General features: G+C 43.8%; 1 protein-coding gene and 1 pseudogene across 1 annotated transcript in view; both read right to left on the bottom strand.

Annotated features, from left to right (window-relative positions):
• Positions 1-24,923, bottom strand: part of LOC146809966 (bMERB domain-containing protein 1-like) — a 329,341-nt gene that overhangs the window by 54,893 nt on the left and 249,525 nt on the right. The window contains exon 3 of the mRNA XM_085616839.1: positions 8,730-8,803. Coding sequence (XP_085472965.1) covers positions 8,730-8,803 — 74 coding nt within the window. The remainder of the gene's footprint in view (positions 1-8,729; positions 8,804-24,923) is intronic.
• On the bottom strand, positions 18,339-19,451 carry LOC146809967 (uncharacterized; annotated as a pseudogene).

Raw genomic sequence — 24,923 nt, 5'->3', positions numbered from 1 at the left:
CTTGGGTTGGCGCAGAAGAGTTTGGTGTTGGTGTGGTAAGCAGGAGGGGGCAAAGCCACAAGTGCTTTTGAACATTAGGGTAAGGAATTTGGGGGCATATTAACAAGGGCCATATCGCCGCTTTCCCGGCACATAGCGCCGGAAAAGCGGCGTTTTACACATCGCACAATCATCAAGGCGGCGCTAACATGCATTAGCGCAAGGAGAAGGAGCTGGTGCCATACAGATCTTTGTGAAGACCCTGACAGGCAAAATTATCACTCTAGGGGGCGAAGTGCAGCCAGCTGAGGCGGGAGCCCGAGGAGACACATCTGAGCTGCCGCCCAATAGACGCTGAGCTCCGCGAATACCCGAAGCACGCCAGAGTGAGACCGGTAGATTCAAACTGGAGACGGGGTACTGGAGCTGCATGAAACCCAGGCAGCACTAGCACCAGTGCGCCCCTTTGGTCATCTGAGCAGCCCTGAGCAGCCCTGAGCAGCAGCACTGTTTGTATCAACTTTCAAATGCCCACAACGGATAAAACGGACTGGAAAAGGCTTGGAATATGCTGATATTCGTTTGGCTCTATACTTCCTGAGTGGCTGTTTGGCAGATTTTTAAGCACCACTGAGCGAGCAAACCTGTTACCAGAGACACTTTGTCTCGCCCGTCATAAAGCGGGTGAGGCCGGGCTGGGCCAGGTCTTTTGGTTTTAGCAACAGACAGAGGAGTGCTTGGAACAAGATCTTTGCCAGGTTTACTACAACGAGATCTTTGCCATTCTTAGAGCAAGGAGGAAAGCAACACACAAAGGTAAGAGGATGGAAAAACGAAAAACACCCATGCCTACTGCTAAAGCTAGACCATTAACTTCATCAATTACTAACTTTCTAACAACAGCAATGGGGGCAATAACGAGTGCGATAGAGTCGGTGGAGGAGAGATTGGGGGAAACACAAAGAGCCCTTCAAAATAGTAACTTGTCCGTGACTACCCACAAGCACGAAGACAACACGGAGGACATTGTTCAGGTTAGCTGGGTGTTAACAGAGACAAAGTCAGTTCTGTCATTATTCAGGAAGGGAGAAATATTGCCCTCTTTGCCCTCCACCATGTAAAAACCCCAAGGCCTGTGGAAAAACCAAAAAAGACATTACCTATGGCGACACGCAAGAAAACCACGGCCCCCCAGGAAAGTTGGTCACAAAAGCCCTTGTACCTTGTACCGGCTGTTGCCACGGATACTATGAACACTGAGCCTCTGGGAGAGAGTGTACTAACTACACATCTAATAAATTCAGTGGAAGCTATAATCAAGTCATTAATTGACCCTCTGGCAGTGGTTTTATATAGTATTGATGTTTCTTTAAAAATATTAATTGGGTCCAGTATTTCAAAGGCAACCTCTGCCCCAGGGGGTTTAACTAATACGACTAAACCCTCGCCAAATATAAACTTGGACACAAACCGGGCTTCCTCATCCTTTCTACCCCCCTTGATATCGATTCCTGTGGGTGGTGACACCAATAATATTGAGACACCAATGCAACCCTCAAACCCACAGTTAATCCAATCAGATAGAGTATGCCCAGGTCCTTCCAAAGCCACTTCAGGAAATGGAGAGTCTAGTCGTAATGGTAGGAATATTGATTAATTCTCAGCTGATACAAGGAAAAGCCATTTGAGAACACTCCATTTACCTCCAGAAGCAACTCCCTATGTTATTGTTCTTAAAAATGTTCCATCCTTGCCCCACGGTAAAGAAGAAGACTGGAAACAACTCAAAAACAAAACAGTGTACTGGTTGGTATAGACCTTGGACTGGTCCGGTTGTGATACATTACATGATAACATCAATGATGTTGAACGTGTGTCCTGGTTAGGTTCACACACAAAAACTGAAGTAGGAGATTGTATTGTGGTGAATTTTAGGGATCGGATTTTGGTACATTTGCTCATGGATAGGCTTGTTTGGAGCGAAAGTGCGGGAGGCCCTATTGAAGCTGTACCATTAGGATACTTTTATAAACCACTGTCTAATACTGGCACTGGCCATGTGTGCTCACAGATTAAAAGGCCTCCCCGTTCTCCATTCCAACATTCAATTATTTTTCACCTTTAGACCAGGTAGAATGACTAAATTACCAGCCCCGGATGAAGACTGGAGCTGATATTTTTCCAGCACTAATAGATGGAGCTGGCTATCAAGCGCCAATATGTACTCCAAGGGTCCTATCCAATATTAGTAGTAATATTGGAACAAAATGTATAGGTGAAACCCATTATCAGATCTCGGATGGCACGGTGGATCTGATGGCCCCAACCTATGAGCCAACCACGCCAGAAAGAGCACCACCTTTGTCTCATACTAAAAATAAGGGGATAATAAGGAAATGGTCCACTATTAACCCAGACCTCGTTCTGGAGGAGATAATAAAGCGTAAACTTGAGCAAGTTCTGGAGTGTCTGGAAGTTAAATTAAATATCCCAGTTATGATTAAATCATATAAGGTAATAAATGAGACAATCAGGGAACTTTTAACCAAGAGCCAGAGTGATGGGAAACAAAAAAACGAAAGGTGGTTTAATAGAGAATGTTCATATCAGCATAATAAATTAATCAAAATCTTAAAAATCATACCTCGTGATAAGGAGGCAGTTAGGCAGGCCCGTATAGATTATAGGCATGCTTTGGAGCACCGTAAGATGGAGATCAGGAAAGATGCCTGGGGTAAATTACATCAGGCGTCACAGTGCAAAGACTCCAGACTTTTCTGGCAGACAGTGAATGAGGAATATTTCCGTGATACACAAAATAGTAACATTGATGTAACTATTATGCCGGAAACTTGGGTGAAACATTTTACTGACCTCTATGGTAATAGTACCGAATCATCTAGTGGCATTGATACTCAATATGAGGTATCTCCCCTGCAACCCCAGACCCTAGATGAGGTAGATAGGGTGCTCAGCCAGACTGTAAAGAATAAGGCTCCTGGGCCTGATGGGGTACCTGCGGATACATTTTTTGCAGATACAACCATGTGGCTACGAGTGTTAACAAATATACTAGGCTGCTACGCAGCCCTGGGCCCACCAGATTCCTGGAGATTGGTAATAATAGTGCCCATATATAAAAAGGGTGACAGGTCAGACCCCAAATGCTATCGACCAATCTCCCTAATTGATTGTTCTTGTAAAATTATGGGTCGAATAATATTGGAGAGATTGGAGGTCTGGATGGCAGAAAATGGGAAATTTTCCAATATTCAGTATGGATTTAGAAAAGGTCTGGGCACAGGGGAACAGTGCCTCAATCTGCACCTAGTCATCGGCAAATATATCATGGCGAAACCAGGGACCTTATACCTTGGGTTTATGGGCCTGACTTCTGCCCTCGACTGGGTGCAGAGGGGGAGACTGTGGGAGAAAATGCTGCTTATGGACATTGACCCATCTATCGTCCATAACTTAGCAGCAATGCAACACGTAGTCATAGGGAGAGTACGTTATGGAGCAGCTGGCTTAAGAACTGGTAACATAGATGCACCAATAGTAGGTACCAGGTCTTTACCGGCCCTACTATACGCTGATGATTTTGTTTTAATGTCGAGAACTGGGGTGGGATTACAAAGGCTTTAAACTGGTTTTAACGATTTTATGAGTGACCTCGGCCTAAAAACCAATGTTGCAAAATCACATGTAATGGTAATAGGTAAATCTCCAACAAAAATAAAAACTTTTTATATAAATAATGAAACACTGTCCCGGGTATCAATTTTTTCTTATTTAGGCATTCTTTTTAATGAATAAAAATCATGGACACATCTAGTAGATGCAAGGATTGGAAGCTTTAATAGAAATGCCGAGGCCATTTTCAGATTCACAAAAAAATTAGGCTCTCGCCCAATTAAAGCCATAATAGACATTTACAAAGCACGGACATGTGCCGTTGCTTTGTATGGTGCTGGATTATGGGGCTTCACCAAAACTTTGGGGCTTCAGAGAGCGGAAAATATGATCTTAAAACGCATATTGACATTACCGAAAAGCACTCCAGCCACTATGTGTCACAACGAACTAGGTGTAACACTGTTGACTTTTCATGCGCAATTAGCTCCTCTGAAGCTCTGGCACAACATATGGACTAAGGAGGAACCAGTCCTGAACCTTGATATCATTTTAGATTGTTTGAAACTAGACTCTGTAAAAAGAATTCCCTGCTTATCTTATATACATGAACAACTAGGGAAGCTGGGTTTGGAGGACTGTTTCAGCACACCGGGTGATATTTCTACAATCTCCAAAAATAATCTAAAAAAGGATTTTCTCTTTTACTGGAAGCAAGTAAGAGATAGCAAAGTGAAGGCAAAAAAAGAGTTGTAGAGCACTCACTATTAGTTAGCTCCCCAAAAATTGAACCGTATCTCTCCTTCTATTTTAATCAGGCCAAGATGTTTTACCTGATTAGATTCAGGATGGGTATTGCTCATCTCCTGGTGTCGTATCCATGTGATGTATACTGTGATACTAAGCTAGAAATGTGTCCATGTGATTCACTTTCTGCACAGAGCACTTTACATTTCATGTTTTTTTGCAAATTTTATTCTGGCCCGAGACGTACCTTTTTAAAACCATTATTAAGATTTTTAAATATTAGAAAGTGGCAACCTGCGCTACGCCATTTACTTCTCCTAAATGATGAATTCATTTGTTTAATGATTTGTAGGTTTATTTTCTCTGCAGTTCGGCTTCGTAACATTGTAAAAAAATGATTCCTATGTTTTGATTTTGTCAAAGATGAATTTTGCTATGTATATTTATGTAATTCAAATGTTTTTAACTGCTCTTTTATGGCTAATTTAGCCGAATAAAGATCTTTGACTGACTGACTGACATCGCTAATCAGATGCAAAATAGGTGTTCCCTCGAAAACCAACATGAATAAAGTCGCTAGGGAAACACCGCGGTATTTACAACCCGGCCCCAAACACGCAAAGCAATAATTAAAGCCGCGCGAACCGCTGTTTTCGCCGGATTCATACGTCTGCAAAAATCCCGACTTACCTATAAGTTAAATGGGAGGTGGATTGCATGGCTAAGTCCACATCTCCATATTTACAACATTCTCATTAGCGCTGTTCTTATTTTCTGTATTCCGCCGCTATTGATGTGTATCGCCATCTATCGCCGGGTTTCATAACGCCTGTCACTAAAGTGTTGCAACTACGCCGCTAACACGGCGATGTGAACCGGCGATAGACGGCGATAATGCAAATCACGCTAAGTGCGATTTGCGATGATTACCTCGGCCCCTTGATAATATGCCCCTTGGAGAAGGATGTGTTGTACATCACGATCCAGCCTGCCTCAGGCCTTAAGCGGATAGGTATGCTCCCTGAATATCGAACTAGAATATTAAGGTATACAAATATTAAGGTGGATTCTCTTTGCATCACAAAATGGTGTGTGATGACATGGATATCAGGGACTGTGCCCTGTTAGGTGTATATGATTGATATACTTTTTTCACAGACGCAGGCACTAACAACGGTCGTGCTTTGCAGAGCAGGAAGGCAAAAGTAAAGAGGTTAGAACGCCCCTGCGACTGGTTGGTGGCTGGTATGTGGGCCCATAGCTCCAACTAGGTAATGGATCTGAGTTCATAATCCTAACTATCTCTGGGATGCACTGTGAATATATCTACCGTTGAACTAATCACGCTGTATGTTGTCTTTTTATGTTTGTCAGTCCTTTTTAAAGGTGTGTGTCCAGAGAAGGTGATCCTTGACCCCTTCTTGCCCTGATGAATTTGCCACAAAATAATTGGCAATGAAACATGTTGGCCGTCATTACCAAGGTATGCAACATGCTGTGTTTTTAAACAGTGGGATAGACTCCTAACCAGAATAAACAAATATTTGAGAGTCTAAAACCCCCTTTTTATTGTCTTTGTTCGCACAGTTTGTGTGTTTTTTGTTTTCACACTACACCGTCTTGTGTTATGTGTTTTTCCTCACTGGACACTGCACACTTTTCCTGAGAGAAAGTTACCAATGATGAAATAGACGTGGGCAAGCTGGTGAGAACCAACCAGTAGCTCCTCTGGTGGTGCGCACGTGAGGTACTTTCTCTCTCTTTACACATTTTTTCACCTCTTTTTTCATGACTGAGGGTTTGTGTAGAGTTAATCAATCTGTGGACTGACTTCACACTTCCTTTGTTTCCCCTTTCTCTGCTGACTTACACAATTTTTAATTTTGTAGCATACTGGATGGGGCGATACTATATAATATAATGAGCGTTGGTGGTTTGTGACAAAGCATCCTCCCTCCACCCATTCCAGAACAAAAATAAATGTTTGCTACTGGGTGCCAGTACTTTTTGTGTTGATACAAATATTGAGGACAAAATATCAAAAGGTAAGTATAGATTGCTATACCTAACTCCAGTTACATATACCCTGACAATATACATATATATTCATATTAGAATAGTAAATCTATACTTCCTCTATATGCACTTACCTTTCAATAAGGTCTTTGATATTTTGTCCATGATATTCTTGTATCTTTGTTGTCTTGGCCTCCATATTCAGTAGTACACTCAAGAGGGAGGATGAGTTTGAAAGATGAAGCACAGCATAGGTTTGTAATTGTCAAACACATTTACTGGGGTTGGAAGAAGTAGCGAGGGAGACTCTAGATGAGGGCATTGCAATAGGTCAGTCTGCTTAGGGCAGATGCGTTAATTGGGATCTTGGTCGATCTGAATGTGATAGGAAGGTGGAACATATGACTTTTGAATGTGTGGTAGTGAGCAGACATGTTGATCGTGATAACGAAGGAAGGTGGATCACTGTATTTCTTTATAAACATGATCTCAGACCTTGCATACAAAGGACAACCTAGATCAGAGTCTTCATAGAAAAGTGAAGTGCCATGCAGTGTTGGAGGGGAATGGATATAAAGTCAGTGCTGGGAAGGTAATAGTTGAATAGTCCTTTGGCATGTGGCATCACTGGCATGGATTGCACGAGTTTGTTAGGTGCTGAAGGAGAAGGTATGTTAATCACTGGCAAAGAGGTAATGGAAGAAATCAACTTAGGGTATAATGTCACCATGAGAGGTGGTGAAGAGGCAGGAGAGGATGGCTGTACACCAAACCATTAATCTTTTTTTTGTTTTTTCGCATAAAAGGGATTAATTGCCCTGATTTCGGGCTTGCCTTTGATGCTGTTGAATTAGGTTTTGCATAGGATGTGGTGGGCAAATGTTGGAGCATCAAGAAATAGACATACCTGAAGCTTGGGTTGGCAAATGAGAGGTGGTGAAGAGGCAGGAGAGGATGGCTGTCCACCAAACCATGAATCTTTTTTTTGTTTTTCAGAAACAAACTCCCAAACTGGGAATTTGCTTCTGAAAAACACATAAATAATGACCCCACACCCTGGGAGGCATTATTTATTTTTTATGTTGTTAAAAAAAATGACATTACATGCTCCACCCTAAATAGGGCGGGCAGTGTAATGCTCTCCTCTGAAAGCCATTGGCTATGAAGGAAGTTTTCCATTGCCGGAGCTAATGGAAACATTACAGTCTCTAAATGAGAGAAACCAATGTTTCATGGTTTTTGCCCTGACACTTGGCTGGCAGTGTCTCCTAGCTGTTTGTGTTTGCCTACTGGATGCTAGTATCTTCTTTCTGCTAGTGTTGCACTCTAGACTGAGGGAGTCGGCATGTTATAGAATGTTGACCTCCAGGTTGGTCCTGGTTGCTACTTTGGAGCTATTGGCTGACAATGTCTCCTGGATATAAGACTATCAGTTGGCAGTATCTGAAGGTTGTTTGTTAGTGATGGGCCATAGACTGCTACTGTATTCTGGCTGTGAGTGGCTGGCTCTGGGTATCACTGTCCCTTAGTTATTAAGGGGCACATCAACAAGCCCCGGCGTTAAAATTATCACCGCTTTAGCGTCCGTTTCGGGCGAAAAGCGGCAATAATTTTAACACCCTATCAGCATGGACACGCTAACGCGTGAATCCATGCCTTATCGCCCATATCCTTTGCGCCTTGCCTCACATCGCTAATGAGATGCGAGGTAGGCGTTCCCATCTAGAATCCAGCAGAAATAATCTCTAACACGGCTTCCCCCTATTAACAATGAAATCGCTAAGCCGTCTAGCGACTAAAAAAGTAGCGGTAACCGGGTATATTGCCGGTTTCTTACGCCTGCTATTTGTCCTATTTAGGCATATATATCATGGGAGGTGGATTGTTAAACTAAGTCCACATCTCCATATCTACAATGTTTCCCCTAACGTGGTTTTTTATCGCTAAAATTCCTGCGATATTGCCGCTTACCGCCGCTATTGCCGGGATTTCTATCGCCTCGGCGATGCACGTTGGTAATAGTGCGCTAACCGGGCTATAGAATCCGGCGATAGACGGAGTTAGGAATGTGCACGTTAAAGGCGGCCAGCGATAATTATCGCTGCCGCTTGATTATAGGCCCCTAAGTTTTCTTAGCTAGCAGTGTCCCGTGGTAGGCAGTTTTTGCTATAAATTGCTAGGGGCTTCAGTGCTTCCTGTTTGCTAGAGGGTCTTGGGCTTGCAGTGTTTCTCTGACTTCTAGTGTGTGTCTCCTGATTAGTAGCATACCTGGAAAAGGAATTTTTCATGTGAAAAAGGAGGATGAAACAGAATCAGCTACACTAGTTTTACAAACACCCATTTTCCCATCTCACCTGGAACTGAGACTAGTTTCTGCAGCTCTTTCTTTAATCGAGTAATTTCTTTGCACAGCTGAATATCATCCATCCTGTAAGGAGAAAGAAAGTGGGACCAGTTGAATTACACAGAATATCTAGGAAAAATAAGAGATAAATTCAGCATTATTCAATTTGTCTGTTCCTTAAGGAAATAGCACGTAAATTAAAATACCCCTCATTTTGAACCAAAGCTCTGATCTCACCAAGTAGGTGAAGCAAGTGAGCCTGAACCTCCCTAGAAGAGCTCCATTGTCTCTTCCATCCAAGCATCTATCCATTCATCCTTTCAACCTTCCATTCACCAGCCATTCCAACCACCCACCCATACATCTGTAATTTGACTAACCCATCCATCAGTAACAGACTACATCCATCAATCGATCCTTTCGTCCATCCATTTATCCAGCCATCTACTCATATTTCTATTTAATTTGCTGTCCATCCATCTTTCCATCCTCTCAGATTTGTATTTACTCTGCCATCCTTTCACCCACCCTTTCATCCTCTCAGATTTCCATTTACTCTGCCATACTTTCACTCATCCATCCATCCATCCAATCATCCATCCATCCACCCATCTATCCATCCTCTAATATTTCCATTTAATCTGCCACCCTTTCGATCCATCCATCCTCTCAGATTTTCATTTACTCTTCCATACCTTCACCCACCCATCAACCACCAATCAATGAATCCATTGATCCATCCGTCCGTCCCTCCGTCCATCCATCCATCCATCCCTCCCTCCCTGCATAGATCTCCATTTACTCTGCCATCCTTTCAATCCATCCATCCTATCAGATTTCGATTAGTCTTTCATCCTTACATCCTATCCTCCCCATCCTCCCACCCACTCATCCATCCATCCCTTTACCCAGTCATACACCCATCCGTTCACCCACTCATCCATCCATACTTTCAGCCACCAACCCATTCTTTCACATCTCATGATAAATGACTAAGATATGATAAAACTGAGCTGTGTTGGGTATAAATGGTATAACCTATATAAAGCACTGTGTTGGTTGATTGAGTCAGGCATATCAATATTACATGTACCGGTTGGGTTGTAGCTCCATAATAGCCGATCATGTGGACTATCTCACCTGTGTTGGATGTTTGTGACAAGTTCTGTCTAAGTTGATTTTGAAGAACAACTTAGTATTCTTGAGACTTAAGGTGAACGGCTGTTGTTTTGATAACCAGACTGGCACCGGATCCACAGGAGATTCAGTAGATTTCAAGGGAAGTAGTGGTTTTCAGTGAAATGGATACCAAAGAAACTTATGGTTTGTGTACAATAGCAGGTGGCACATTTGGAAATGATTCCTATTTAACATTCGTGGATAACCCCTATTTTAACTTACCAAGGGGCATATTATCAAGAAACAGAGTTAAAATTATCGCCGCTTTAGCGGCAGAAAACTGCTGCTAAAGCGGCGATAATGGGCTTGATAATATGCCCTTGAGAATTCCCATAGAAGCCCATGTTTTGGTGACAATATGGGCTTCTATGGAATTCTCTAGTGCATATTATCAAGCCCATTATCGCCGCTTTAGCGGCAGTTTTCTCATCGATAATCTATCGATAATTTGAACTCCATGCTTGATAATATGCCCCTAATTTTGTCCAAAAAATGCATATTTTGGAGAAAGGGGCTTCATATAACATCCTCCTAGGGTTACAAGTGGCAGCCTCCAGTTTTAAACTGGAGCATGTACGACCACTAGCAATATTCAACTAAGGGCCTAATTACGATGAGACCCGGAAAGCCTTCGACCGCACAATCACCTAATAAAACAAACCTTAAACCATAGACATAGAAAACATATGTGCTCCGTTGGTGCTTGTTTTTAAAATTTTGGAAAGTAATGTCGCCGACACAGAGGTGAAAGCAGACTCACACACATATACTATACATTTTCAAAACATTTTAAAAGCCTAAGTGTCAAAAAATATTAACCAATGCTGATTGGCCCACATAATTTTATAATTATAACAGTGAAAGGCACTAGTGTCCACCACATATGCTGGTGTAAAAAAAGGAGAGAAAAGGTGGACAGGCTAAATGAGTGATAGAGACTCAGTCCCTCACAGAGGAGAAACAATGTATCCTGAGGGACGCATTTGTCTTGGTAAATCTGATCATAGTGTATGTGGGTGTCTTTAAGACTGAGTATCCATCACAGTGGAGAAAAGCAGATTCAATCATGTTGCCTGCAATGCTATATCACGTGGGACGCATTTGTATTAGCAACCCTGTTCATTGTTCAAGCCAATAAGGTCTAACATTTGTAATACTTGTATTCGGGTTAATGACAAAGCATACAGATTGCAAAATAGAGATAAATTAAAAACAATGTGATAGAAAGTAAAATTATAGCAACTTATCCCGGTCCAAGTGGCTAATATATATATATATATATATATATATATATATATATATATATATATATATATATATATATATATATATATATATATATATAGACGCTGCACATGTTCATTGCCGTATTTCAGATTACAAATGGTCAGGGCCGGCTTTAGCGCTGGTGGTGCCTGGTGCGACAATCTTTTTTGGTGCCCCCAAACCCCTTGACCCCCTCCTCGGATTCTCTCACTACAACTGGGCAAAAGTCCCCCCTCATCTCTCCAATCATAATTTTTTGCTAAACACAGTGCCCCACCCTGAGGTCAGCGCCCCCCTCCTCAGGTCAGCGCCCAGTGCGCCCGCACCGGTCGCACTGCCCTAAAGCAGGCCCTGCAAACGGTAAATTAAATCCAGGCATTGGCAATCTATAGTGAGCGCGATCAAAGGCCGAGTGGCCAACACTGCAATGTTTAGTCTCATGCCTCCGCTATATCTTATAAGACTCGTGGCTGGAATCAAAGCAAAAAGCTCATTGACTCCTTCCAAAAACTCCCCTAGGCACAAGATAATGCTATTCTTAGGAGAAAAAGGGGGGGGGGGCAGGAAATGATAAGAAAAGATAATGATAACAAATTTCAAACAGTAGAGGTTTGGTGGAAGAACCTAAGTCTTTCCAAACTCATGCCTAAAGAGGCGTCTTACAAGCACACAATAATCACGGTCCAACTTAAAAAATATGTAAGTGAAATTAAAGGAAATAAGTGCATATGAATAAATATACTACCCTTGGGAAAACAAAGTGTCCAACTGATAGCCTATGTGTGTTATTAAAAATCAAATGGTAGTGGGGAGACAACTGGAATTGATACTGGCAGCCACCGGTCAATCAAAATACAACTAAGAACATCAAATTGCTTCTCAAAACCAAAGAAAATCAAACAGAAAAAGATATGTACAAATGTATATCGTATAACTTCATCCAAAAGAAACCTTCCACACGCAGCCCTTCAAAAAGGGGGGTGGGGGTAAACATACATTACATGGATATTGCAAGTCACCGAGGAGTTCCATATACAGGAATGAGGCCGAAGGCCGAGTTCCTTTATAAGGATATGGAACTCCAAGGTGACTTGAAATATCCTTATAATGTACGGCAAGGGGTACTTTATCCCAGATAATACATGGTCATACCTTCGCCTTTTCCACAAATCACTTAAAACTTTGGTGCGTGGCTCTTTCATATGAAAGAGCGAGCATGTTTCCAAACATGAAGAATACAAATAAAACCTCTACTGCAAAATTAAATACATCAAAAACCTGTTGCAAACATATATTAAAAACAGTTCAATACAAGTCAGTTGGAAAAAACAAAACAAAAATAAGCTGCAGTAGCTCGGACTGCGTAGAAATATGCATAAAGATTCTTGCTTGTCTCTATCAAAGGAGTGCAAAAAATAAACATACCCTCTCTGCTTGGCATTATGAGCTATTAAGAGAGAGCAGAAAAAAGAAAAACAAGGTTCTGTTTTCGTTGCTTTAAACAGCTGCTCCAAATATGCTCCGTTACCTGTCCTTCACCTCGGCTGCTGGCCCTGGCAGCAGGTCTGTTGCAGGCATTGTGACGTTAGAACTCGACTGTAATAACCTTATAAAAGTGGAGTTCTGATGTCTTTTCTTTATTAATCGGTGCCTTTGACGATTTTAAATAAATTAATGACTGTTGTTTATACAGGTATTACAGAATCCCATATATATATATATATATATATATATATATATATATATATCAGGCTCAGTGGGGGACCAAAGTTTTAAGTAGCACTCGAACTCGGCACGTTTTTTTCCCCAATAAAAAAAAATTAAATGTTTTTTTATTGGGGAAAAAAACGTGCCGAGTTCGAGTGCTACTTAAAACTTTGGTCCCCCACTGAGCCTGATATTTGAGCGGCCGTCCAAGTCGCTGAGTGAGCACCACCCCAGGTCGAGGGGGCCACTGGGTCCCAGCATTGTGGGGATCTGTTGTGGAGCCCGGCACAAGGATTTAGCACAGCTTTGTTCTCGGGGCTCATGGAGAGCTTGTATTCAGCATTTAATCACAGGAGCATCCATCCAAGGACTATATTTAACGGACTACATCCCCCATAACGCTGATGTACCGTCTCATACAGAGCAGCTGAATTACAGCGTATAATGTGGGTTTAAAAGGAAGGTGTGGCCCGACATGCTCCTTCGACCGCTGCAGCCTCTGACGAAGTGAAGCCACGAAACCCGTAAGGCTGCGGTCGCATGCGGTAAAAGACTGGGAAGCAAAGCTGTGTATGCCATTAAATGTTTTTTTATTGGGGAAAAAAACGTGCCGAGTTCGAGTGCTACTTAAAACTTTGGTCCCCCACTGAGCCTGATATTTGAGCGGCCGTCCAAGTCGCTGAGTGAGCACCACCCCAGGTCGAGGGGGCCACTGGGTCCCAGCATTGTGGGGATCTGTTGTGGAGCCCGGCACAAGGATTTAGCACAGCTTTGTTCTCGGGGCTCATGGAGAGCTTGTATTCAGCATTTAATCACAGGAGCATCCATCCAAGGACTATATTTAACGGACTACATCCCCCATGGAGCACACGGACCTGCACAGTCAGCAGGGGGGCAGACTTCCTGGCCGGAGCAGGCCACTATAAATCCAAAAAACAGGTTGCTCTAAAGTGAAGCGCCACACACGATGTTAAGGATTTCACCTTTTTATTCATTTGAGCAGCAGCGAGGCACAGCGCACTTGTCCCAGCAATTTCGTTTTAGCCATCTGCCAGACGCGTTTCAAGAGGCATTCTCTCTTCTTCAATGGCAGGCTCTGGAGGTGAGTTACAGCTGCCTTACATCTTGTGCTCATTTTAAAGTAAAAAAGTACCGCCCAAAAGGGCGTGTTTAGCAAGGTAGCCTGGTTCATGTAGTTTTCTGCCCCCCTGCTGACTGTGCAGGTCCGTGTGCTCCACGAGAGAGCACCATCCAGGAACTTTGTTACCTACTCATTTGGGCACAATCATAGCAACGAGACAGGCGTAACCTGAAACGTGCAACCCGATGGATATTGTATTGTAGGAAGGTAAAGTGACGGCTGCAGAAAACTACATGAACCAGGCTACCTTGCTAAACACGCCCTTTTGGGCGGTACTTTTTTACTTTAAAATGAGCACAAGATGTAAGGCAGCTGTAACTCACCTCCAGAGCCTGCCATTGAAGAAGAGAGAATGCCTCTTGAAACGCGTCTGGCAGATGGCTAAAACGAAATTGCTGGGACAAGTGCGCTGTGCCTCGCTGCTGCTCAAATGAATAAAAAGGTGAAATCCTTAACATCGTGTGTGGCGCTTCACTTTAGAGCAACCTGTTTTTTGGATTTATAGTGGCCTGCTCCGGCCAGGAAGTCTGCCCCCCTGCTGACTGTGCAGGTCCGTGTGCTCCACGAGAGAGCACCATCCAGGAACTTTGTTACCTACTCATTTGGGCACAATCATAGCAACGAGACAGGCGTAACCTGAAACGTGCAACCCGATGGATATTGTATTGTAGGAAGGTAAAGTGACGGCTGCAGAAAACTACATGAACCAGGCTACCTTGCTAAACACGCCCTTTTGGGCGGTACTTTTTGACTTTAAAATGAGCACAAGATGTAAGGCAGCTGTAACTCACCTCCAGAGCCTGCCATTGAAGAAGAGAGAATGCCTCTTGAAACGCGTCTGGCAGATGGCTAAAACGAAATTGCTGGGACAAGTGCGCTGTGCCTCGCTGCTGCTCAAATGAATAAAAAGGTGAAATCCTTAACATCGTGTGTGGCGCTTCACTTTAGAGCAACCTGTTTTTTGGATATATATATATATATATATATATTACCTACTGGCGGTCGCCAGTAGGTAGTTATAGTTAGGACCACGTTTCCATAGGAAATCCGCAACATTCTATTTTGAATAACTTTTGCGCCGGTCGACGAATCTTCGTGAATTTTTCAAAATAGGTGGGGCGCTACACTCCGCTCCTACCCTGAAAGTCTCGGGGGGATTCGTCAAGCGGGGGCTGAGATAAAAGGGGGGTCCCAAAACGCGTTTTTCCCATGCATTTTTCCATAGGACCTTTAGACACAGCTACAGCCCGAACGGCTGAACAGAATTACTTGAAATTTGGCAGAGAGGTAGTCCTCAGGTCAAGGAAGTGCCTTTTGTAGGTTTGGTGTAAATCTGTTCAGTAGATTCTGAGAAAATAGCCTTTAAATCAATATATATATCTGAGCCAGCTTACGGTGCGCTTACGGTGCGCTTACCGTACGCGTACGGTGGCGTGCGCGAGCGCGATTCTGATTGGCTCTTAGATCTTAGTAAACATTCGAATCGGCCGAAACCAGGAAGCGGCGGCCGCCATTTTCTCTCTCGCACTCAGAGTGGGGCAGCATAAATGAAGCCCAAAAATGTGTAAAGGGGCAATATATTGAGATAATAATCACCCAGCAGTGATATACGCCGATTACGCTTACCGTACGCGTACGGTAAAAAATTAAAAAAAAAAAAAAAAAAAATCCACACTTTCCACACCCCATGTGCAAATGGTGCCCTAAGGGCTCCATTTGTGCATGGCATATCAAATAAATGAAAATAATAAACAAAACATTTCACAACGATGCGCATAATATGTCCCCCATGTGCGCACGGTGCGCGAAGCGCATCGTGCGTACATGGCCCATCCCGCATAATGTGGGCACGCGGTGCGCGCAGCGCACTGCGTGACCACCGTGCGTGCATGGCACTAACTGCGTAAAGTGGACGCGCGGTGCGCAAAGCGCACCGCGTGCTCACTGTGCGCGCACGGTGCGCGAAGCGCACCGTGCGCGCACGGAACGAACTGCGTTAACTGGGCGCGCACGCCACGAATGGCGTAAAGTAAGTTAGCATTTAAAAAACCGTACAAATTCACTGAAAAAACCATAGGTTTCACACACGTTATAGTTAGGAATTAGCATTTAAAAAACCTTGCAAATTCACTGAAAAAAACATAGGTTTCACACATGTTATAGTTAGCTGTACATTTTATTGATAAAAAACCAATGAAATTCCCCCGTTATAGTTACTGTAGGCAACTATAACTCACGCGACCGTAATCCTCTGCTGATGACATATGTGTCGTTATGAAAAAAAAATATTTGTAATATATGTATAGCTTAAATTTAATGGAAGAAGACATGGGCAAATAAGTGTCTAAATACAGTATTAGCATCAGCAGAGGATTACGGTCGCGTGAGTTATAGTTGCCTACAGTAACTATAACGGGGGAATTTCATTGGTTTTTTATCAATAAAATGTACAGCTAACTATAACATGTGTGAAACCTATGGTTTTTTCAGTGAATATATATATATATATATATATATATATATATATATTTACTTTATAAAAGCAAAGGCGTTATAGTTAGACTCAGATTTCACTCGTATAAAACCAGTGAAATTCAGGAGTTATAGTTACCTGAGCTAACTATAACTTACACCCCTACAATGCAATGCTTATGACCTCACATATTGCATCACTCATGACGTGGTCAGTGACATCACTGATGACATCTCAAATGACATCACTGGTAACATCATCCACATCATCTCACACCCCTATACAACCTCTCATATATCCACACAACCACTCACATACCCATACAATACTCATACAGCCAATTGCTCATCCATAGAGCCACTCACACACCCACTCACTCCCTCAGACAGGCATTCACACAAACACTCAATCATCCATACAGCTACTCATACAACCAGTAACCCATGCTCAGTTTTCTGCTCTTTGTGCTTATTTTTCTGCCTTCTGTTATGCCCTCTTCTGCTCTGTTTTGCCTTTTCTCTTCATTTTTCTGCCCTGTTTTGCCTTTTTTGATAATTGTGGAAGGGGCCCTGTGGGTTATATATATCCTATTGGTGGTCACCAGTAGGTAGTTAGAGTTAGGACCATGCTTCCATTGGAAAAGCATTTTTTTGCTTTGCTAATCACTTTGCCGCCATTTGAGGAATCTTCACAAATTTGTCAGAACTAGTTTGCAAGTCACTTCAGCTGCTGTCTTGAAAGTTTCGGGGTGACCCATCAAGCAGGGGTGAGAAAAAGGGGGGGTCCCAAAACACGTTTTCTCCATGCAATTTTCCATGGGGATTTTAGACACAACTATAGTCCGAACCGCTGAATGGAATTACACCAAATTTGGCAGAAAATTTGATCCTGTCACAGAAGGTGCTTTTTGCAATTTGGTGTAAATCTCTTCAGCAGTTTTGGAGTTATTAAGGTAAAAAAAGTATGTATATCTAGAGAAACAGATCCGCTGTGCATCCTCTGCGGATCCGCGCAGATTTGAGGATCCGTGCAATATCGTATTTGGCTGGCTGCAACCTCAGAAGAAAGTTGCAGCAACCATTTTGTTCTTCAGGAATCAGTTCCCAGTGGGGAAAATAAAATGTAAAAAGTGATAGAAGGGGTCAGGTTAGAGGTACCCTGACCCCATGCGACTAATAGAGGGGTTTGTGAGGGACCCCTCATGGGCAAAAAATTGCTCAAAAACCTTTTGTTTTGGAGCGCGGTAGAATCGGTGGATCTACCCTCATGGATTTGGGCGGATTCGGGTGGCTCCGCAGACCCAGACCCTAATTTAAAACAAGCATTGCCATAGCCAATAAGCCTCGCCTTTGGGACCTTGTAAGTGTTTAGCCATGCAACAGTTGATGTTGTTGCACCAAGAATATTGTGCTGGATAACTAAACACTTATAAGGTTCCAAAGGCGAGACCTATTGGCTATGCCAATGCTTGTTGCACAGGGCATCTATGCTTGCCGCAGTGAAAACTAGCTATTGGGTGATAGTCACTGTTATGACGTGTAAAAACCTGAATATGGTCCTGGACCCACTATGCGCCAGAAGCAAATGGCTTCCAGCAACACCTGGCTCCTTCTGATGACGTTCGTGCTCTATATGCGCGCTAATGTCGTCATCGGGAAGGCGAAGGGGGTGGCAGCTGCCATCCCTGTTGGGGGCATGTGGGGGAGACCGGCAGGGGGAGTGCCAGTGCTTCCCCTGTGGGTGGATGCTAGAGCGTGCTGGACACTTCCCCAATACCCAAGCGCTGGTGCTGATTGCGTGTTCAACATGTCCTTAGCACCCAGCAGTTTAAATATTAATTACATTCTACATAATTATGGATTTCTTTTCATAATCATGTCACAGGTCCAGCGGTTGCCATCCAAGTTCAAGCGGTGGAGAGCAGGGTCAGAAGCAAAGGCCTGGCCAGGGAGGGCAGTTAGCAAGTTGCCCTGCAGCCTCAGTTTCCCCAGTGCAGGCAGCCCACTAAAGGCCGCCGGGTGTATGCTGTACAGCAGGTTGCAGCTCAAATCCAGCACCTCCAGGCTGGGCAGCAGCCCCAGGAGCGCCCCGGGAAGGTGGGTCAGGAGGTTGCCGTCCAGCCTCAGCTCTCGCAGGGTCCCCAGACCCTCAAAGGCATCGTCCTCCAGCATTGGCAGGCGATTGTCGCTGAGCACCAGGCGGGCGAGCCGCCCCAGAGCTGCAAACACCCGGCTCCCGAGGTGCTGTAGCTGGTTGGCAGAGAGAACCAGGGTGCTTATGGCTCTCAGAGGGCGAAAGGTGGTTGGGTGCCGCAGCGCCCCCTGCAGGTTGCCTGAGAGGTTAAGTAGCCGCAGTCGACCCAGGCCCGAGAAAGTGTCCCTGACCAGGCTGCAAAGGCGGTTGTTCTTGAAGTGCAGGTACAGTAGGTTCCTGAGTGGCAAGAAGAGCACCTCCTGCAGGCCCTGCAGTGCATTGCCGTCCAGCCTCAGTTTCACCACGCTCCCCAAGCTCCCGAAGCAGCCCTTGCCCAGCGCTCACAGCTCGTTGCCGTTCAGGTTCAGCACCCACAGCTTATGCAGGGGCGCCAAGGTTCCAGGGACCAGGCCCGACAGCAGGTTGTTGCCCAGGTAGAGCTCCTCCAGGCAGCCTAGCTTTTGGAAAGCCTTGGGGTGGATATGACAGATCCGGTTGTACTGCAGGTCGAGCCTCTGCAGGCGGCTGAAGCAGGGCAGGTCGAAGGCGCTGATGTTGCTGATGAAGTTGCCCCCCAGGCTGTAGGTGAGGGTGTTCTCAGGGCTGGGCAGGCTGCTGGCCTTTGGCGCGGTTCGAAGCCCCCGGTTGGTGCACAAGATATGCTGGTGCTGTTGGCAGTTGCACGGCTCCGGACAGATCAGATCCACGGAAGGGAGAAGCAGGCCGAGCCCACAGAGCACCACTGTCAGCCGCAGGATCCCGGGTGCCTCCATGCCCATAGCGGGCACCTCTCCTGCATGCCCCTCGGCCTGCGACCACTTTCTGGCTGCCCGCAAGCGGTCAGATGTGCAGGCCCCTGCTCACCATGCTCACCGTCCAACGAGGGCAGCCGACGAGCCCCCAAACACAAGTTCATAACATCTCTGAGGGCCCGGACGGTGATCTGTGTCAGCGATCGGGCGCCACCTTCTCTCAGACATCTCTCCTTCCACAGACACACTTCTGTGTCCCTCCATGAATGTTCTCAGCAGGCCCGGTTGTTATTTCCAACTGAGCCGTGGAACAACTGGTCGCCTGGAGCCCTGGGCTCAAGCTCCCTGCCCTCGCATCATCACCCCCACACAGTGACTCCTGTGAACTCCAGGGCCGGGGAGCTGCAGCGAGCATGCATAAGCAAAGTCTGAAAACCCTTATTGTTTCTTATCCAAAACCTCCCAGCTAGCAGGAGGGCTCCGTTGAACTAGCACACTGGGAAGCTCAGAAAAAAGCAAAGGAAAAAAAAAACAGGCAGAAATTCGTACTTCCCACACTTTTCCCCCTGAGACAGACTCCATGGAAGGAAAGAGGATTGTATTGGAAGAGTTGCAGAGCCGACGGGGAGGGGAGGGAAGACCTGGACCCACACTTCTGTTTCTGATCAATAGAAGGGGGTGGGGGCTCAGCGCCAAACCCGAGCACTGCGGTGTCCATTACTATAGGACAATGTCTTTTACTGCATGCTTTTCGAGTTAAGGGTCTTTTACCTGGCAGTTCGGAATAGCACAAGGGCTGCCATCCGTCGACAGGGGGCGCTGATGCAAAATATTTATTGTGAAGCTCAATATTGACTGTTCGTGTGGCAGCACAGAATCTATGAACAAGGGTGAGAAAAATATATGCTTCATTTAGTAAATATGTTAGTGAGATTACTACTGTTGTCAGGGAATGCAGTCCTGTGTCAGACGGTGTGAGCGACGTTAAGAACCACCACATTGCTCTTTTCTCCACCTGCGCCTGTTAGGGATTCCTAAAACGCTTTACAAAAGCGACGTATATTGTAAATAAAAGGGCAGAAGCTCTCAGTACACGGATGACACTATTTGCTTAACATACAAAGGTAGGCTGTTTAACAGCTTTGTGCACTTGAGTAAGAGAAATAAGCACGCCGCCATGCGCGCGGGTGCACATTTTGTACACCCATACGCAGCAAGCTACAAACGCGAAGCGACATTTTCGTTGCTATGACAACGAAAGCTTCGCAAGATGGCGTCGGACTGCCCACAGTCCGTACGGACATGCGCATGCTGCTTGCTATGGACAAATGGCAAGAGCAGCCATGTTTGTCCATGCAGACGCGTGCATGACAGCCCTCGGCAGAATCGATACCAAAAGGTACTCGCAATAGCGAGAGCAGCGCATGCGCTGCTTTCGCCAGGTGAGACCTAAAAAACACATATACCCACTTACAGACCCACACACTTACTTCAGATTTTACACAGACAAAAACATAGAAGTTAAGCATTTATAGTTAGAGTTATTTCAAGTAAATATAACTCGTCTCCTAAGGTAACTATAACCCGCACCGCCACCATGCAAAGCTTTCTCTTCAATAATATTACAGAAAATGTTGCTGTGATATTATCAATGATGTCATAGAAGATGTCATGAGTGATGTAAAATGTGGATGTATTAGCAGTGCAGATAACTCTAACTATAACTTCTGAATCTCTATGCTTTTGAGTGTATAAAATCTGAACCTACCTATAACGTCCTTGTAACCTTTGGTTTTTCAGTGACTATTTACGACTTTTTAGTACTTTTTCCTAACTATATCATCACTGTAACCATTGTTTTTATCAGGGAATTTCTAGGGTTTCTTTAACGTAAAGTAATTTTAATTACGATAGTTTAATCCAACCAAGGCCATGTGTCGAGGGGGGCTGGCCGCAGCGCATGACCTGCGGCCAGGCACTGTTGGTGACCTCCTAAAGGCAGGCAACCTGGGAGTGGGGCATGCATTCCCCCTCCCTGCACCGATTTCGGCTGCGGGGACCCCACACAGGACATTTTGTGGGAGAGGAAGGCACGTGTCCCCATCCCCGGGCTGTTTTTCACCCCGGGGACCCATCTCACAAGTTCACTTTTTCAGTTAAATGTTTTACAAATCTGTAATATGGTGTTGGTCAAACATGAAATGTGTTTCTTCATGTTAGCACGGTGACTACATGTAGTGCTGAAACCCTGGGCTTCCCTTGAGACAAGGCTCAGGAATCACCATCTCTGGACTGCTCATCACCAATTCTTGCCGCATGGATTTAGCGTGGCGGAAAGTGAGCAGAGGTTTGCTAGGAAATGTAGGTCCACTAGTGGAATCACTTATGACCAGATTCCAATGTAGTGTGAGAATCTTTTGCACTTTTTGATGTTGCATGTTGAACCCTGTGATCATCCTAAGCTCATGTGCTGCAGATTGAGTTTTGTCCTTTCTGGAGAATAACAACATTTCCCATCCCTTGAGATTAGCTTTGATTTTGGCATTCTCTACTACCTCAGAACTATAACCTGGGGCCCGAAACCTATCCTTAACCTCTTCTTGTACTTTTCCTAGAAGATTCAGATTGCTACAATTACCTTTTCATGCAAAGATTCTCTGCATAGGGTATACTGCATTTCAATTTCTTTGGATGGAAACTACGCGCATGAAGTATCAAATTTCCTGCAGTGAGCTTTCTAAATGTTTTAGTTTGGATCTTGCCATCTTTTACAAAAACTACCAGGTCCAAAGAATGGACCTCTTCTGTACTAATAATGGTGGTGAATCTCAAGTTGAAAATATTGTCATTCAATTTATGTGAACACCCTAGCTGAGGCCAGAGTCCCTCTCCATAGGATAAAAAGATCATCAATGAATCGGGTCCAGAGGACCACATTTTCAGACTACTCAGTAGTAAACTCCTGTGCGAGCACGGACTCCTCCCACAGCCCATATGCAAATTAGCATAGCTTGGCGCAAAGCAGGTGCCCAGGGCAGTGCCCCTGAGCTGCCTATAAACCTCCTTGCCAAATTGGAGAAAATTATCGGGTAAGCACTGATGCATCATGTCCACTAGCAGGCATGTGTGCTGATACAGAGAGATGGGTCTGATCCCCAGAAAATGTGTCAATGCCCTTAGCCCATCATCATCGGTAATTCTTGTTTAAAGAGATTTTACATCCACTATAATGAGGACAAAAGTGTCTTCCCAACTAATATCGTAAATTCTGCTTAAAAAATCGCCCGTATCCTGTATATGGGAGGGTACGTTTTGGACATGCTCCTGCAGAAAGAAATACTCAAATCTGGATGTGTGTCCAAACAAACCTCCTATTGCCGATATAATTGTCCTGCCTGGGGAATTATGGATGTTTTTGTGCACCTTAGGTATGAGATATAGTGTCGAATTGACTGGGGAACCAACCATCAAAAATTGATATTCATCTTCAGAAATCAGTCCCAACACTGCCACCTGGAAAGTTCATTTGTATAAGCCACTCTCACATCATTCACACTGGAAAGTGAAATGTTACAGTAGCAATTAACGTCATTAAGTTGTCATAGTTCTCCAGCTTTGTACATTAAAAAGGGCCATAACACTATGTTTCCCCCTTTGTCTGACTGTCGTGTTACCACATCTTGTCTGTTCTTTAGTTTGTCCATTAGTTGGTTATATTTTTGTGGTTTGATCGGAGGCGGCAGGACCTTCCGTATGATAAGCGTGTTTGAACAAGTCCTTCATAACTTGAATCACTAGATCAAAAAAGATATCTATTAAATATTTCGGTAACATAGGGATAAATATGGACATAGGCTTGAATGGAGTGGGGATACTGCTTGAATGGAGTGGGGATACTGCCATAAATGTCCAAACCTGTGCATCAGCCAAATCTAATGCTGGTGCCATTGTGCTTTCGCCAGAACATTCCCTCTCAAATTGTTCAAGCTCCTGCAATAGTTCTAAATTTGATACAAGGTGATCACTAGTTCCTCTGGCAGAGCAAGGCGTTTGTTGTGTGCTGGTCAGTTCCTTGTTAAAAAACTATTTTTGAAGTTTCAATTTCAGTGTAAATTTGAAAAAGTCGATTCGGGTTTGACCATAGTTGGAGGTTGTGGGGAACAATAAGTTAGGCTAAGGGACAAAGCTTTTTCTTCTTCCTGGGTTAAACATATGTCGGATAAGTTCACTATTATATTACACAAAGCTAGCACTGTATAGTTATAGTTATATTAGAGTTTCAATAGGAAAAGCGTTTTTTGTTTTACTAATAAATTTGGTGCCATTTAAAAAACCTGTATGAAACTTTTTTTAAAAGATCATACGCATGAATACGCTCAATTTTACACTTCTAAATGGTCAAGAGAAAGTTATTAACAATCTTATTATTAATTAAATTAATTTACAAATTGATGATTATAACTGTGTCAAACATTATGTACACATTGTGTCACAATGTGATCAACCTTTGATTATTAGTGCTTAATGCATTATCTTATTAATTTGAGCATGCCACTGGATTTCAGGCTCAGTGCCCAATGTAAAAAACGATTTGTTTTTGTTATTCTTCTGTATCTGTGTGTTAGTAGTGTGACATCTCATATAAAAACCAATCATAGGCTAAGTGCCTATAAATAAATGTAACTGTAATGACACGCAAGAACCTTCTGGATGTATTCTACACCATTCCATTATACTTTATCATACATAGTGTCTTTAAAAGTGGTTCTGCTTCAATATTAGTTGTTTTTATAATTCATTTGACTTCATATCCTTCCTCTTTCTCTTGACCATTGATAATTGTAAAAGTGAGCGTATTCATGCTTTGAAGTAAAAGTTTACTGTTTTTTGTTTTTGACTCACATACTGCTTAAAATTACATATACCACAGTGCTCCATTATCCGCTAAGTGGCCGTGTCTGAATAAATAGCAAAATGAAGGAAGGACTCACCTAACCGTGATCAAGACTTTCTGGTCGAAAACGCGCTGGTGTTGGTGGTGTAATTAAAGGGCTAGGAATAGCAAACTAGCAAACTCCTGGGGTGCTGCATCTTTTTCTCTGGAATATATATATATATATATATATATATATATATATATATATTTTTTTTTTTTTTCCATTCCACATTCACCTAAGGGCGGGGCACACTCACTTCTCGGCGTCCGTAGGGTCAGGGAAGAACAGGCACACTCGACGTCAGCAGAGACCTGACGCGTTTCGGGAAATACTCCCTTCCTCATAGGCTATCTGCTACACAGTGAAAGCCACCATACGGACTTCCCAGTGATCTTCTTTTATTTAAAATGCAGAACACAATTACACTCAGGTGAGTTAGTACACCATTGCTTTCTGGGACTGGAAGTCCAATCAATCAAACCCATGTGGACTGCTGGCAGTCTCTGTATAAAATAGTGCAAATCACGGGCGTGTCTTCAATATCTTCCCCCAATAC

This window comes from Triturus cristatus, chromosome 7 (assembly GCF_964204655.1).
Source record: "Triturus cristatus chromosome 7, aTriCri1.1, whole genome shotgun sequence".
Lineage (NCBI taxonomy): Eukaryota > Metazoa > Chordata > Amphibia > Caudata > Salamandridae > Triturus > Triturus cristatus.
Note: the sequence above shows the minus strand (reverse complement) of the source record. Positions and strands in the feature narration are given on the sequence as shown.